The sequence below is a fragment of the Myotis davidii genome, unplaced genomic scaffold (genome assembly GCF_000327345.1).
Source record: "Myotis davidii unplaced genomic scaffold, ASM32734v1 scaffold385, whole genome shotgun sequence".
Classification (NCBI taxonomy): domain Eukaryota; kingdom Metazoa; phylum Chordata; class Mammalia; order Chiroptera; family Vespertilionidae; genus Myotis; species Myotis davidii.
The window spans coordinates 208,880-222,621 of NW_006296096.1; the positions used below are offsets into that span (position 1 = coordinate 208,880).

Sequence of the window (13,742 nt, forward strand, 5' to 3'; positions counted from 1 at the left end):
GAAGTTAAAAAAATGAGTCTGTTAAAGCCTTGGTTTTTAAAAGCCATTATTATTATTGTTGTTATTATTATTATTAACTAGAGGCCCAGTGCATGGATTCGTCTACTGGTGGGGTCCCTCAGCCTAGCCTGCACCCTCTCGCAATCCAGGTCCCCTTGGGGGATGTTGGACTGCCAGTTTCAGCCCGATCCCCACAGGCCAGGCTGAGGAACCTCACCGGTGCACAAATCTGTGCACTGGGCCTCTAATATGCATATAAGATCTTTGGTTAATCTCTTCCCACCCTCCCCTCTCCCCCCTTCCCTCTGAGATTCATCAGTCTGTTCCATGTTTCCATGCCTGTGCGTTGAGCATCTGCCCCCTGGTGGTCAGTGCACATCATAGCTACCAGTTGAATGGTTGGGTGGTCACTTAGGCTTTTGTATATATAGATGTTTCCTGCCCCCTTGCTTTTAATAATTGAGAACAGGGCTCTAAGAGCTTTCCGTAGCCAAGTGCAGAGGACTCAGAAGGGCATACTCTCATCCATAGCAGCATCTCTCAAAAGCCATGGGACACTGGCATAGGTTAGGAAGGACAAACCAACAGTGTCTCAGGTGCACTGTCCCTTTTTCAGGGAATGAGGAGAGGACTTTGGCCTGCAAAGCTCTTCCCAGGGGTGCCCTTATTCTAGCATAAATTCCTCTGCTGACAAAATGATGTGGTTGACATTGTGGCACAGAAAGTGGATTGCAAACCTCTCTTGACCTTGGAATCCTTGATGCAGGTCCATTTAGGTAGAAGGGGCTGATCTGGTTGAAGGGGAGCCTTACCACCCAAGCTGCTCCCCCCCATCAACAGCTTAGCGATGGAGTCTGCTGCGTCCCTTGGACCCACTGCGCTGAAGCTTTGTTTATAAAATGGTATAGTTCGCAGACCCTGGAAGAACACTTCCCAAATCAAATTCTCCAATGAATGCCAGACTGGTTGCACAAAAACCAGTTGGGGAGTTGGTCAGATTTCAGATTTCCAGGCCTGATTAAACTCAGTTGTAGGATTTGTGTATTTACCAAGGTCCCCAGGTAATTCTGATACACAGACAAGTTTGGGAACCATGGTCATGGCCTGGACAAAAACCTGCACCTGTGCTCCCGAAGGTGAGGGATAAGGACCACCTGCAGCAGAAGTACCTGCATGTCTGAGACGTGCACATCGGGACATGGAAAGCTACACTGAGAAATGGGGAGTGGGAGCTACTTCAGTTGAGGCGAACAAGGGTTCAGGCCTTCACAGTATTGCAAGCAGGATGCTGTTGGATCTGAAAACATTTCTATGTGAGTCAAAATTCCTATCCACAGTTTCTCTGATAGGTTCTGAACTTAGATTAGGGCCAGTGCCCTTGTAGGAGGCCCACCAGTATTTATGCTCTATTTGCTTACTTTCTTGTCTTCCCCCATCCAAGATCCTTTATCTAGATTTAGGGTTAGAAACACTGGCTCAAACTGACTCATGTTCTTAGAAACCTCTCATTGTATTCTTGGATCTCTGTCAAAAATTAAGTTCTTTTCCTCTGTGGTCTGCTGACACTGTTTTCCCCAGGATATGAAGGTGGAAAACTCCCACTGCTTGAGGTAGAGAAAGGACCTCAGACAGAGTACACGCAAATGTAGAGGAAATACATACAGGTTGGGTAACTTTATGTTTCTTGAGCTGGTGTTAGGAACGCAGGTATGTTCAGCTTATAAAAACACATTGATTTGTACATGAGTACACTTATGATTGTGTACTTTTCTGTCTATTATACTTTAATAAATGTCATGATGAAAATTGGTTACTGTTCCAAAACTTTATCGTGGTCACAGGTCAATTGACAGGTCAGTAGAGACAAAGATAGAGATACAGATATATTCTAAATAAAAATTGGTAATAGTTGTCTCAGTATTGTAATTACAAGTGATTTTTTTCTTCATTTATGTCCTTCAGATTATCTGTCACAAACACCTTTAAATGTTTAAATTTCCTGAATGTTTCTGTTCTCAGCGAGGACAATAATTAACAGCAAAAGCAATTTCCTCACCATGCTACCGGGAGATGACCTTCGGGGCTGCCCCAGCAGTGAATTTTGAGCATAACTTTGTGGTTGTGGAGTTCATTTGCACAGGGACAATTTCCACCTCTGGATAGATCTGTACACACTTGCTAAAGTGAAAAGCAAACTTAAAAGAACTTAAAAGGGAGAGGATGCCTTTCAGAGACCCTTGCAAAGTCAGAACTGTGTAAGTATTTATATAAGAAGCCACTTAATGTCCACTTGACTGATGAGCCCTTAAATTGCAATAAGACTGCAGCTGAATAGAAAGTAAAGTGTTTTTAAAGATGAAGAGAGACAATATTCCTGTACGCTCTCTCCCAGGGGGCAGCATTATACGCCATCCATGCCAACAAGTCATCCGGAGGTCCTTAAGAGTGGCATTTCCAAGGCCGGCTTGAGAGAAATTGGAAGCAGGGCCAAGTGTCTGCTGACCAACCAGTTTCCCTCTAGGAGCCCCAACCCCCCAGCCTCTTCCTTCTGCCACCCCACCCCCAGCCCAACCACACACGCCCTTTGGCTTCCTGTTCTTTTCCCTCTCTTGCTTTCAGCTGGATGACATTAAAGTCAACCTTTTCCAATCTTTTCAACAAATGCACATAAAGCAGCGACTCCGAGGGATGAAGTGGTGTTACCTGAAGAGGGTTTCACATGTTCCCCGTGTCCTTCCCTTTGTAAACGGGAAATTTTGAAGATGAGGTTGTTTGGGCTGGTGGCAGGGTGGACATTTCTGGGCACAAAGGAGCCATCTTTGCCTCACCTCAGTGTTGTACTAAGAGGCGTGTTACCCCACAAAGCCAGCTCCAGCCCTGTCTCCTTTGCTTTTATCAGTTCACAGGAAATGGCTTTGGCATTGGCTTCCAGGGGGGGGGGCTCTCACCACCACCACCCCACTTCTGCCCCCTCTGCAAACAAGTAGGGGATTGGCAAAGGTTTAGCAACCCACTCTCCCCTCCCAGACCAGGCTGCTGCTTTCTGATCTACAGCCCAGCATGGAAACACTGTCCTTGGTTGAACCCTGTGCCCCATACCACATCCATCTGGTCCCTCAACAGTAAGTCCTGCCTTGAAGCAATGGGTGCTTAACTTCTCTGTGCCTCAGTTTTCTCATTTGCAAAATGGGAAGAACCAGGATTATCTTATAGCATCATTATGACGATTAAATAAGTTAAAACACAGTGCCTTGCAAATAGTATTTAATGCACCTTAGCTGTTTAAGCACCTAAAACCATTCTTTTCAGAGAATTCCCCATGAGATAGGGGCAAAAATTCCCAGTTAACACCTTATTAGTATTTTGTATTAGGACCTACTTCGAGTGTCCTAGCTACCATGCATGTGCTCACTACACCTAGGCACCCTTTACCTGCACCATTTCCCAAAAGCCTCATGTCAACCCTCCGAAGCAGGTGCTACTGTTCTCCCCATTTGACAGATGACAAAACTGAGGCACAGGGAGGTTAACTAAATGCCCAAGGACACATAGCTACTAAATGGCAGAACTAGGATTAGAATATGGCAACCTGGCTCCCTAGTCCATGTCTTAGTGACTGTGCTATGTCACACCGCATGGCCTACTGTGTGCCTTGGGCCAGAAGATGCAAACACAGCTGGCGGTTTGAGAGATGGTCTGGCTGTCACAGGCCTGCTTCCTGCCCTGCTCCAAGCTTGCACTCAAATGATGGCCCGTTGACTGAAAGTTTGACATCTTGAGCGCTTTTGAAATTTCAAATATTTTCACATCCATATCTATAAATACGTCTCTTGGACAATCAGGAATAAAAACGGCATAGCTTTTTAATAAAGAATACTTTTAACAGTTGCAGGGAGGTAAAAATAATTTCCCCTCTATTGTGTTAGGTTCTGTGGCTGAGACCGCCCCCTGTAATAAAAAAACAAATTAACAGGAGGGTATAAACAGCAACAATTTTAAGTATGTATGTACAGGAGCCTCATAAAGAATATGAAACTCAAAAAGCAACCTCACAATTGAGGTCATATACCATGAGCTAAGGAAAGGAATAGGGCACAGGGACTTCAAAGAGATGAAGAGGAGAAGTTTGGTAAACAAAGGTTGCCTTGCCTGGCAGATGAGTCTCTCAGGTGAAAAGTTGCCTCTGATAGTAGCTCTCTTCCTGGTCCAGGTCCCCTTTCTTATGTAAATGTACTTTTTACTCTGTTTTCAGAACTTCTCCTGTGTCGGCAGTTTCTCAAAATAATCCTTATGCCAAAGAGGCAGATTTTGGGGTGGCATACTCTGCGCGCTCTCACAGTTCATGTGTACTAGGAACTGGGCTCTGTGCTTTACAATGATTCTATCACTTAATTTTTAGAAAAACTGTGAGATGGATATTGTGACTCCGCCCACTTTACAGATGGGCCTCCGAGAGGTTATGTAACTTGCCAGAAGTCACATAAACGGTGATAGCACCTACCTGGTAGAGGGGTTGTGAGGCCTAAATGGGACGATGCACGCAAGCAAGTCTTAGAATAGAGACAGGTGCATTGTTTGTGTCGTTCCCAGACTGCTCACTCTCTTGGGAGAGACCATTCTGACTCTGTCAACATGAAAATAAACAGCTAAGACAGCCACACACGTTACCAGCTGGGAGGAAGATGTTAAATTCAACTGCCTGTGAGAAATGTCTACATTCATCCATTCTCCTTTTAAATGAAATTAACTTTTGGCTCCCCAACGTATTCCATTTAATGTCTCTAAAACTAGGAATTTTATAAACTATAGTCAGAACCACATCAGATATTTCTTTTTTCTTTCGTTTAATAACATTATTGCTTAAAAGTGTGGGGAAAATTATATTTTCTGTCTTGAAATATGTCAGTTCCAAGAGAACACTTTGCTGACACTTTTTCCTTTTCTAGCCTCTGCCCACCCAATGGCTCCAGCCGCATCCCCCTCACCGCCACCTCTCCAAAGCCAGCCAGACCATTGTTCCTAGTTCCGGTTGGGAATGTAAACGTGGCTTCCAACATCCCCAGCAAATACCTGACCAAGGAAGTTACTAGAGAAGCAAGCCTTCCTCTTCATACTATTGACCACCTCTCCCAGGGTAACTCGGGTGTGTGGTCAGGTTATAAGACTTCTTCCCCCTCAGGGGTGAGGCTGAAGGGAGAGAGTGCAGAGGAAGAATGCCCTGTCCTGCCACCATCTGAGTTACCCTTTCTCAGTGAGGGGAGAGCCAGCACAAAAAGCCAGGGCAGACGTTGAGTTTGGCTCCTTATTCCCTTTTATGGGAAACTGTCTCTAAATTCCCAAGGTTTTCAGAGGATTGGCAAACACACTTGTAAAGGTCTTTATTCTCCCTGCCCTCTCCTTCTCTGAGATCCTTTAAGCTGATCTCTCTGCTCAGTGGAGTCAGTCTGAAGGCACTGCCTTCACATCTGCCCACCAGCTCTGAGAGATGAGGAGAGGCCGTGCCAGTGAGTGGCATGGATGGTGTGTTAGTCACTCCGTTGTCACCCCATGTCAAGGGAGAGGGCCAGTCCTAAGGTGAAGAGGATGGCCGAACACATGACACCCAACATTGGACAGGTGTGATCAACAGCATCTATTAGCCACATAGACTCTCAGCCTAGGGCAGTGATGGCGAACCTTCTGAGAATAGGTTCTCCATCACTGGCCTAAGGGAAGAGGGTAGAGCAGCCCACACAGGGTTGCACTCAGGGGCAGAGTGAACAACCAGAGGCTGTTGGGGGCAGGCTTTGTAGTATCAAGAGGGTGGGGTGCCCCCTGGTTCCCACAGGAGGATGTGATTGGCTTGTTTGAATAATTCCACAGGCTGGCAGGGAGCTAAAATCCATTAGCCAAGGATAAGCAGAAGCTGTGCCTGGTCCCCTTGATAAGGATTGTTGTTTGGCTAAGGGGCCTTATCCGGGAGAGCAACGTGGGGAGGAGAGCTTACATGTAGGCCGTTCAAGGCCCTCCCAATTCTACCCCTGTCAAAGCAGCCTGTTATAGGAATTGTGGGGCTTACACTACAGACAGTGAGTACAAAAGGGAGTCTGTGAAAAATGGCTTTTGGCATACATGGCGAGATGAGGAGTGGGTTGAAAACTTGAGAGACAAAGTCTATCATGCAAGCCCGGATGCTGCTCTCAAAGCTAAAAATAGAGTGTGATGTTCAAGAGCCCTCCATAGAAGCAAAGCTCTGCTCTCAAGTCTCCAAATACTCAAGTATTAGTTTGCTTTACTTTTTTCTCTATTTTCATAAGATTCATGGGACTTGTGTTTGCTTTCTATTAAACTCAGGTAATTATTTGGGAGAAAATATATGGTTGGGAATATCTAAGATACATATATGGAAAGCACACAAACTATAAAGCCTTATATGAATGGAAGGTTACCATTTAAGCATATCAAGAATGACAGCAAGATGCCCAGCCCGTGGTGGCTCAGTGTTTGAGCGTCCACCTGTGAACTGACAGATCATGGTTCTATTCCCAGTCAAGGGCCTGGGTTGTGGGCTCGATCCCCAGTGAGGGGCATGCAGGAGGCAGCCAATCAATGATTCTCTCTCTCATGGATGTTTCTATCTCTCTCTCCCTCTCTGAAATCAATAAAAATATATTTTAAAAAAGAATGACAGCAAAAGCTCCCATTTTCACTGAGAATTTGCCGTGTGCTTTACATACATCGCCCCTTGGTTCTCTCATGCCTGCCCTGCAGGGTTCATAGTATCCTCATAAAGAAAAAGACCGTAGGGCAGACAGTTACCAAGTGACAGAGCAAGAATTTTCCCTCAAGCCTGCAGAGATCTAAATAAAAAAATTTTTGAAGTTTTACTAATATGTGTCTAGTCTGTGAAAATAATACTGTACCTTTAAACTTATATTAAAGTTAGGGAGACCAGTTCTTCATTTAGGCATTCAACAGAACATGTTTGACTCTCTACTGTATGCCAGGCATTGTCCCCACTGGTGAGAAGTACCTTAACTTCATGATTCAAAGAATCGTGTGGAAGTACGGGATGTTCACTTTTGACCAGGAAGGAGTCATATGCTGGAAAAAACTAAAAAGTAATGAACAAAATAGACGTAACAATTTTTTTAGCTACTGGACAGCAGGCAGTAGAGGGCAGTGACCCTTAAAGAAGGGAAATAAAGAAAGGGGAGCCCTAGCTCAGTGCCCAGTCTCCAGGCCTCAGCATAGAGAGAGGGAACCCAAACAAGTCCTGGCAGCCTCCCTGAGTTGAAGAGACAGACTTGAGAATTTGGAGAGACCAAGCCAACTGAGCTGATTGGAGAAGAAGGAGTTGCACAGAGAGAATTTTCGGGAGATTCCTTGAGTCTTCAGCTGGGTACTGATCGCTGCGTTGAGGTGAAGAAACGAGTCGAAGAAAGGACACCTCAAGACATAGGCAGGGCCATTTCTGGGCCTCACACAGGATGGAAGTACTTTGTGTTCCCACCAGCCAGAGGAAAAACCTCGTCACATGAAGGGAAAACAAAACAGTCTTGCCTCAGGAGTGGGCCCAAAAGCTGCTCTGGTCCTACTCAAAAGCAAGCCTCAAACTATTTTCAATTAACTGCAGAACAGGAATGTTGTAATGGCCAATAAGCAACAAGGTAAAATGTACCAATCAAAAATTACTCAGTATGCCAAAAGGCTGCTGTTCTTGGTGTGCTTAAACAGTGGCTTTGCATTGATAGAAGGTTTTATGATTCCTCATGTGCTTTGTCCCTGATGAGGAGAAAACAATAATCATTCAAGAGAAACAGTCCCAGAAATAACACATGTGATGGAATGAGTAGACACGGACATTAAAACAATTATAATAAAATTGTAATAAATATATTCCATATGTTTAAGATGGGAGATAAAAAGATTGAGCTTATTAAGAGGAGACATGGATGATATGGGAAAAAATTCCAAATTAAACTTTACCACATGAAAAATACGATGGGTGGTATTTTGGGTGTCCCAGGACCACCCACATGTTGGATGACTCACTCGAAGGGCTCACAGGGCTCATTATCACCGAGGCAGTGTAATCAAGCCAGGGTCTATTATAGCACAATAATACAGAGCAGAGCCAGCAGGGGACAGTCACATCAGGTGGCCTCTGGAGGAATCCAGGCACGGGCTTCCTGGTGCATTTCAGAGCTGGCCTGGCTCCACAGGAAGGTCTAGTCTGTTGCTTGGCCACACACACATCTCCAAAAAGGCCATATGGAATCATTGAGCCTCAGAAGATCAATGGGAGGATGAGAGAAGGATTTATGTTCTGGCTCTCTTCTGTTTCCTGTCCAAGTGGGCTGCACAGTCCCTCCCCTGTTCTCTGGGCTGTTTCCCAGTCTGTTGAGACAGCTGCTAGGAAAGCCAGATCTCCTGTCCCATCGCATGTACTGCCTCTGAACCCAGAAATGGTCACAGGAGCCAGAGCCTTTGTGACAGACTTGGTCAGACAGGAGGCACAAGTGGTCCTCACCCAGGACGGCCTGAGATAGCAGGCGGGGGAAAGTGGCCAGGGCTCCTCACTGAGCAAGGTGCCAAGGCCTGAGGAGCAAGTGGGGCACAGTGAGTCACGGAGATGCATAAATTAGTATGGCACACCCCACCTGACCTGCTCCCACTGCAGGCCATCATTTCCTCATTTCCTACAGTCCTTAAGAATGAAACTACCATTTCTAATATGAGGGTTTCACGGACATTGCTTTGAACTCTGTTGTCTTTGCCTACCAGATGTGACATGGCAAGTCACCTTCTCTGGAATTTCCCAGTACAATTTTATTTCGTATAAGGCTTTTTTCTCATTAAATTCCTCTTCACATATCAGAAGGGTGGCATGTTACCACTGAAACCAGTGAAATAATGCACAAAAGGAAAATTAATAAGCTCATCTCCCTACTTAGTCCCCTTCTGTGTCATAAACCGATATTTGCAGTCTGACTTACAGGTATGTGCTTTGTAAGCATGGAGAAAGATGTGAGAGTTCCAGGCCTTCTGTTTCTGTCCTTATTATTTACAAGGAATCATACCACATAGTCCACAATTCTTAACTATAGAGCAGAGACTTCTCCCCAAATAGATACAGTGCTAACTCGTTCAAGGATAACCTTCAAGTTAATCCTGAGACAGACTACAATTTTTATTTTTATTTGCAAAAATATTCTGTTTCATTGAAACTATCTTTAGGTTCTCTTCCTCACATAAAATAGAGGCAATGTAGCACCATGCTTAAACAGGCAGTCTCTGATGTCAGAAGGCTTGAGTATAATTCCTAACTCCACCACTGAGAACTGTATGACTTAGGACAAGTTTCTTCATCTCTCTGTGCTTCAGTATCCTTATCTGTAAAAGGGATTACAGTACTTACCTCCTGGGTGGTGATGGAGTGATGAATGAGTTAATACAATGCAATTCTATGTGCATAGCACATAAGAGGCACTTGGAGGAACAAAGTTGGAGGCATTATGTTCACTGATTTCAAACTATACTACAAAAACTATGATAGTGGCATAAAAGCAGAGAGAGATTAATAGAAGACAGAAATAAATCTACACATATATGGTCAACTAATTTATAACAGAGAAATCAAGCATATACAATGGAGGGAAAACAGCCTTTTCTGACTCACTGCATGCCAAGGAATGAAACTGGACCGCTATCTTACACCATACATAGAAATTAACTCAGATGGGTTAACAACTTAAACATAGACCTGAAACCATAAAACTCTTAGAATAAGAAGCACTCAATAGGTGTTCAATATTACTGTTATAACTATTAGCATCTCATAGTGCCTGTATAAACAAGCACACCCATTTAACAAAGTAACAAAAGTGAATTGAGCCCTACTATGAGTCATGTGTATAAGGACAATCGAGACAGGGTCTCTGCCCCAGAAGAATGGTAAAGAAGATAAGTATAGGGAGTGGGAAATTACAATATCACATGATAGATGGTCTAATAACAGTAGAAACCAGCAGCTGTGGGGCTCAGTGGTGGAAATGAGTAATTGTGTCTCAGGAAACACTTCAGTTCTGAGATGGATCTTGAAAGATGAATAATAGGAATTTGCAAGTCAGAGTGGTGGCATTAGAGTGGGTGTTCCACGTCAAGGGAGCAGTATATGCAAAAATGAAGCTATTCCTCTAGGCAACTGGCAAACATGTTCCATGGGGAGATAGTAAGATAGCACATTTTTCTTCCTATTTTCCAAAATGTCCTATCTCAGGAGTTCAAGCCAGAGCATTTGGTCATCAGCCAAGCATTTTATAAAATGTTTTGGTTCCAGTGACTCATAACCACCATAGACTAATCAACTACTATGACTCATCTCAACCCTCTTGTAAGTACATCTCTGCAAAGCATATATTTCTGCATGAAGCATGCCTTCAAGTGAGTAACTAAATACCCTTGTTAAGGACTATACCAGACAGTCACTAAGGATAATTCTCACACTTACTAGATTCTGTGCTTCAACATTGATTTCTTTACTGCCAGGGAATTTTTCAGTGAATAGACCCTACCACTGTTAAGCGGGTGTCTTATAAGAAAATCACAAGGAATAAAAAATATTTTTTAAAAATATGTGTTGTCTTAGCTTTCTTAAACTCCAAGACTCAGAAAGCATTCAAAACTAGATGAGTTTATTATATAACTATTTTAACGATAGCATAAAAATTTGGATAAAACCAAACTGGTAGGAGAATGACTTCAGAGACTCTTCTTGGAGACACACTTCAGGGACTCACTCAAAGGAGCAGGCCCCAGAAACCACTTATGACTTGGGTGGTGCTTGGATTTTGACCAGAGTCCACATCTGATCCTCACTTGGGGAACCTGATGTTAAATACAGGAGAAGGTGACAGGAAGACTAGACGTCAGCTGTCCACTGGAACTCTTCTTGGAAATTCCTGCTCCTACTGTGACTTCCACAGAGGGAGGCCTGAGCAGACCTCAGCTTCTCACTTCTCCTCGCTCCTGGTGGATCACAACTGAAGGGAGTCTCTTCTGATAGACACCTTCACTGCACCATGGCCTTTGCAGCTTCCCTGGCCAAGTTCCAAGCAGAGGCCAGCTGTCCCATCTGCCTGGATAACCTGAGAGACCCAGTGACCATTGCCTGTGGGCACAACTTCTGTTCCTCCTGCATCCACCAGCGCTGGGAAGGTCTACAGGGCTAAGCTAGGGCAAGATTCTACTTTTCATTTTAGTTTGCTCCTCAGCCAAATGGGATTAAAGGGTATTGAGGTATTCAAGGGAGGATTATAAAGGTGCAAATTAGATTATGCATGTTAACAAGGTTAGTCCCTCCTAGCTTTCAGGAATAAGAGGAGATCCCATCAACCAGACTTCTAAAGATCCTCTTATTACCACCCTTGCCCACAAGTTCCACCTCCAGGGAGGAGCTTTGGAGGGTGAGGTCTTAAAGAGATTCACCCTCCTAGTGGTATATATAGGCCAGGCTCACATTACTTAGCATTTAACTGGTAGGAGACTGGCTTCAGAGACTCTTCTTGGAGACACACTTCAGGGACTCACTCAAAGGAGCAGGCTCCAGAAACACATATGACTTGGATTGTGCTTGGTTTTTTACCAGGAGCACTCTAAATCCCTTGTGCAAAGTGGTGTTAAATACAGAAGAGGGCGACAAGAAGACTGGACTACAGCTGGTGGCTGGAACTCTTATTGGAAACTCCTAGTGGCTTCCACAGGGAGCGAGGCCTGAGCAGACCTCAGCTTCTCACTTTTCTTCACTCCTGGAGGATCACACTGACTGAAGAGACTATCTGGGAACAGATACCCCCTCTGCACAATGGCCTTTGCAGCTTCCCTGGCCAAGCTCCAGGAAGAGGCCAGCTGTTCCATCTGCCTGGATTACCTGGGAGACCCAGTGACCGCTGAGTGTGGGCACAACTTCTGTTCCTCCTGCATCCACCAGCGCTGGGACCATCTACAGAGCACCTTTCCCTGTCCTGTCTGCCTCCACCACTGCCCTGACAGGAGCTTGAAGAGGAACACCCAATTATGTCACATGACTGAGATTGTTCCGCAGATTCCCACCTCCGGGAGCCAGAGGAAAATGCAGGAAGAAATACCCCTGTGTGCGAAGCACAATGAGGTTCTGACCCTGTTCTGTGAGAAAAGCCTGGAGCTGCTGTGTCCCCAGTGCAGCAGCTGTTGTGCCCAGTGCAGTGTCTCCTCTGATCACGGGGATCACCCCCTGATGCCCACTGAAGAAGCTGCAGGTACTCACAGGAGGAAGCTCAAGAGCTATATCAAGTCCTTCAGCAAGCAGATTAAAGATACTGAAAATCGGTCAGAAATGCAAGTGTCAAAATGTTTTGAAGTGAGACAGAGGATAGAAAATGTAAAGGATGAATTGGACTCTGAAGTTAAACAACTTAAAAATTTTTTGGAAAAGGAACAGAATGCAATGCTTATCAGTTTGCTAACTGAAACAACAAATGTTGAAGAAAAATTAATGGAAGAGAAAAACCAAATATCAAACCACAGCTCCATATTAAACAGTCGGGTTAGTGATATTATCAGTAAGTGTTTGCAGACAGACATGGAGTTACTCACTGGTATTGAAAGTATCCAAAACAAGTATGATAATCTAGAGCCCCCGGCCACCTTTTTATATGAATTAAAGAAGGAGAGTTGTTCTCTCCCCCCACATTATTTGGGCCTGCATAAAATGATCCACACATTTCAGGTAGATTTGACACTGGATCCTGAAACAGCCCATCCATGTCTCATTATCTCAAGAGATAGAAAAAGTGTGACCTATAGGACAGCATTTGGTCTTCGTAATCTTCACGGACGCACTTCATACCCAGCTGTCCTGCGTTCTGAGGGATTCGATGCTGGCAGGCATTTTTGGCAGGTAGAAGTGAGAGGCACAGGGCCATGGTCCTTAGGCGTGTGTAAGGAATCTTTCCCCAAGAATGCTCCTATGCCACCATCCCCAAGAAATGGCTGCTGGCAGTTTCAGTTCTGGGCAAATACATCTGACACATGGGATTCAGGCAACTGGGAACGGATAGGCATTTTTCTGGACTATGAGTTGGGAGAAGTTTCATTTTATAATTTGAGAAATAGATCACATTTGTATACTTTCAGTGAAAGGTTTACAGTAAAACTTATGCCCTATTTCTGCATAGGACTTTTTACAAAATCACTTGAAATGCGTATAGTCAAAGATGAAAGATGAACCACCTTGCAATCTGTTTGATGCGTTCTACTCTTCCTGTTAATAGAGAGTGCTTGTAATAAAAGGCCCAAGTACAAAAATAAATAAATAAATAAATAAATAAATAAATAAATAAAATTGGATAAAACCTAAATGCCTATTAATAGGGGAATATATTAATAAAGTAATACAATGTGGAATAATCAATCAACATGAAACACTATGAAGGAGTTGAAGCAGTTCTATGTATATTTAGGTCAACCACCTCTAAAATATGATGCTGAGGAAAAAATGCAAGTTGGAGAGTATGTACATAATCCATTATTTATATACTTAATGTGCATGTAATATATACAATACTAGAGGCCCGGTGCACGGGTTTGTTCACTAGTGGGGTCCCTCAGCCTGGCCTGCACCCTGTCTCAATCTGGGACCCCTTGGGGGATGGGGCCAAAACCAGCAGTCTGACATCACCCGAAAGATATAGTAGTATGTGAAACGGCAGGCGGCCAAGAGG

The 13,742-nt window shown here is 44.2% G+C and overlaps 1 protein-coding gene across 1 annotated transcript; it reads left to right on the plus strand.

Moving 5' to 3' along the window:
* Positions 1-11,845: 11,845 nt before the first annotated feature.
* On the plus strand, positions 11,846-13,306 carry LOC102764189 (putative tripartite motif-containing protein 75). Its single transcript, XM_006771024.2, has one exon. The coding sequence runs from the start codon at positions 11,846-11,848 to the stop codon at positions 13,244-13,246; it is 1,401 nt and encodes a 466-aa protein (XP_006771087.1). The 3' UTR covers positions 13,247-13,306.
* Positions 13,307-13,742: the final 436 nt, after the last annotated feature.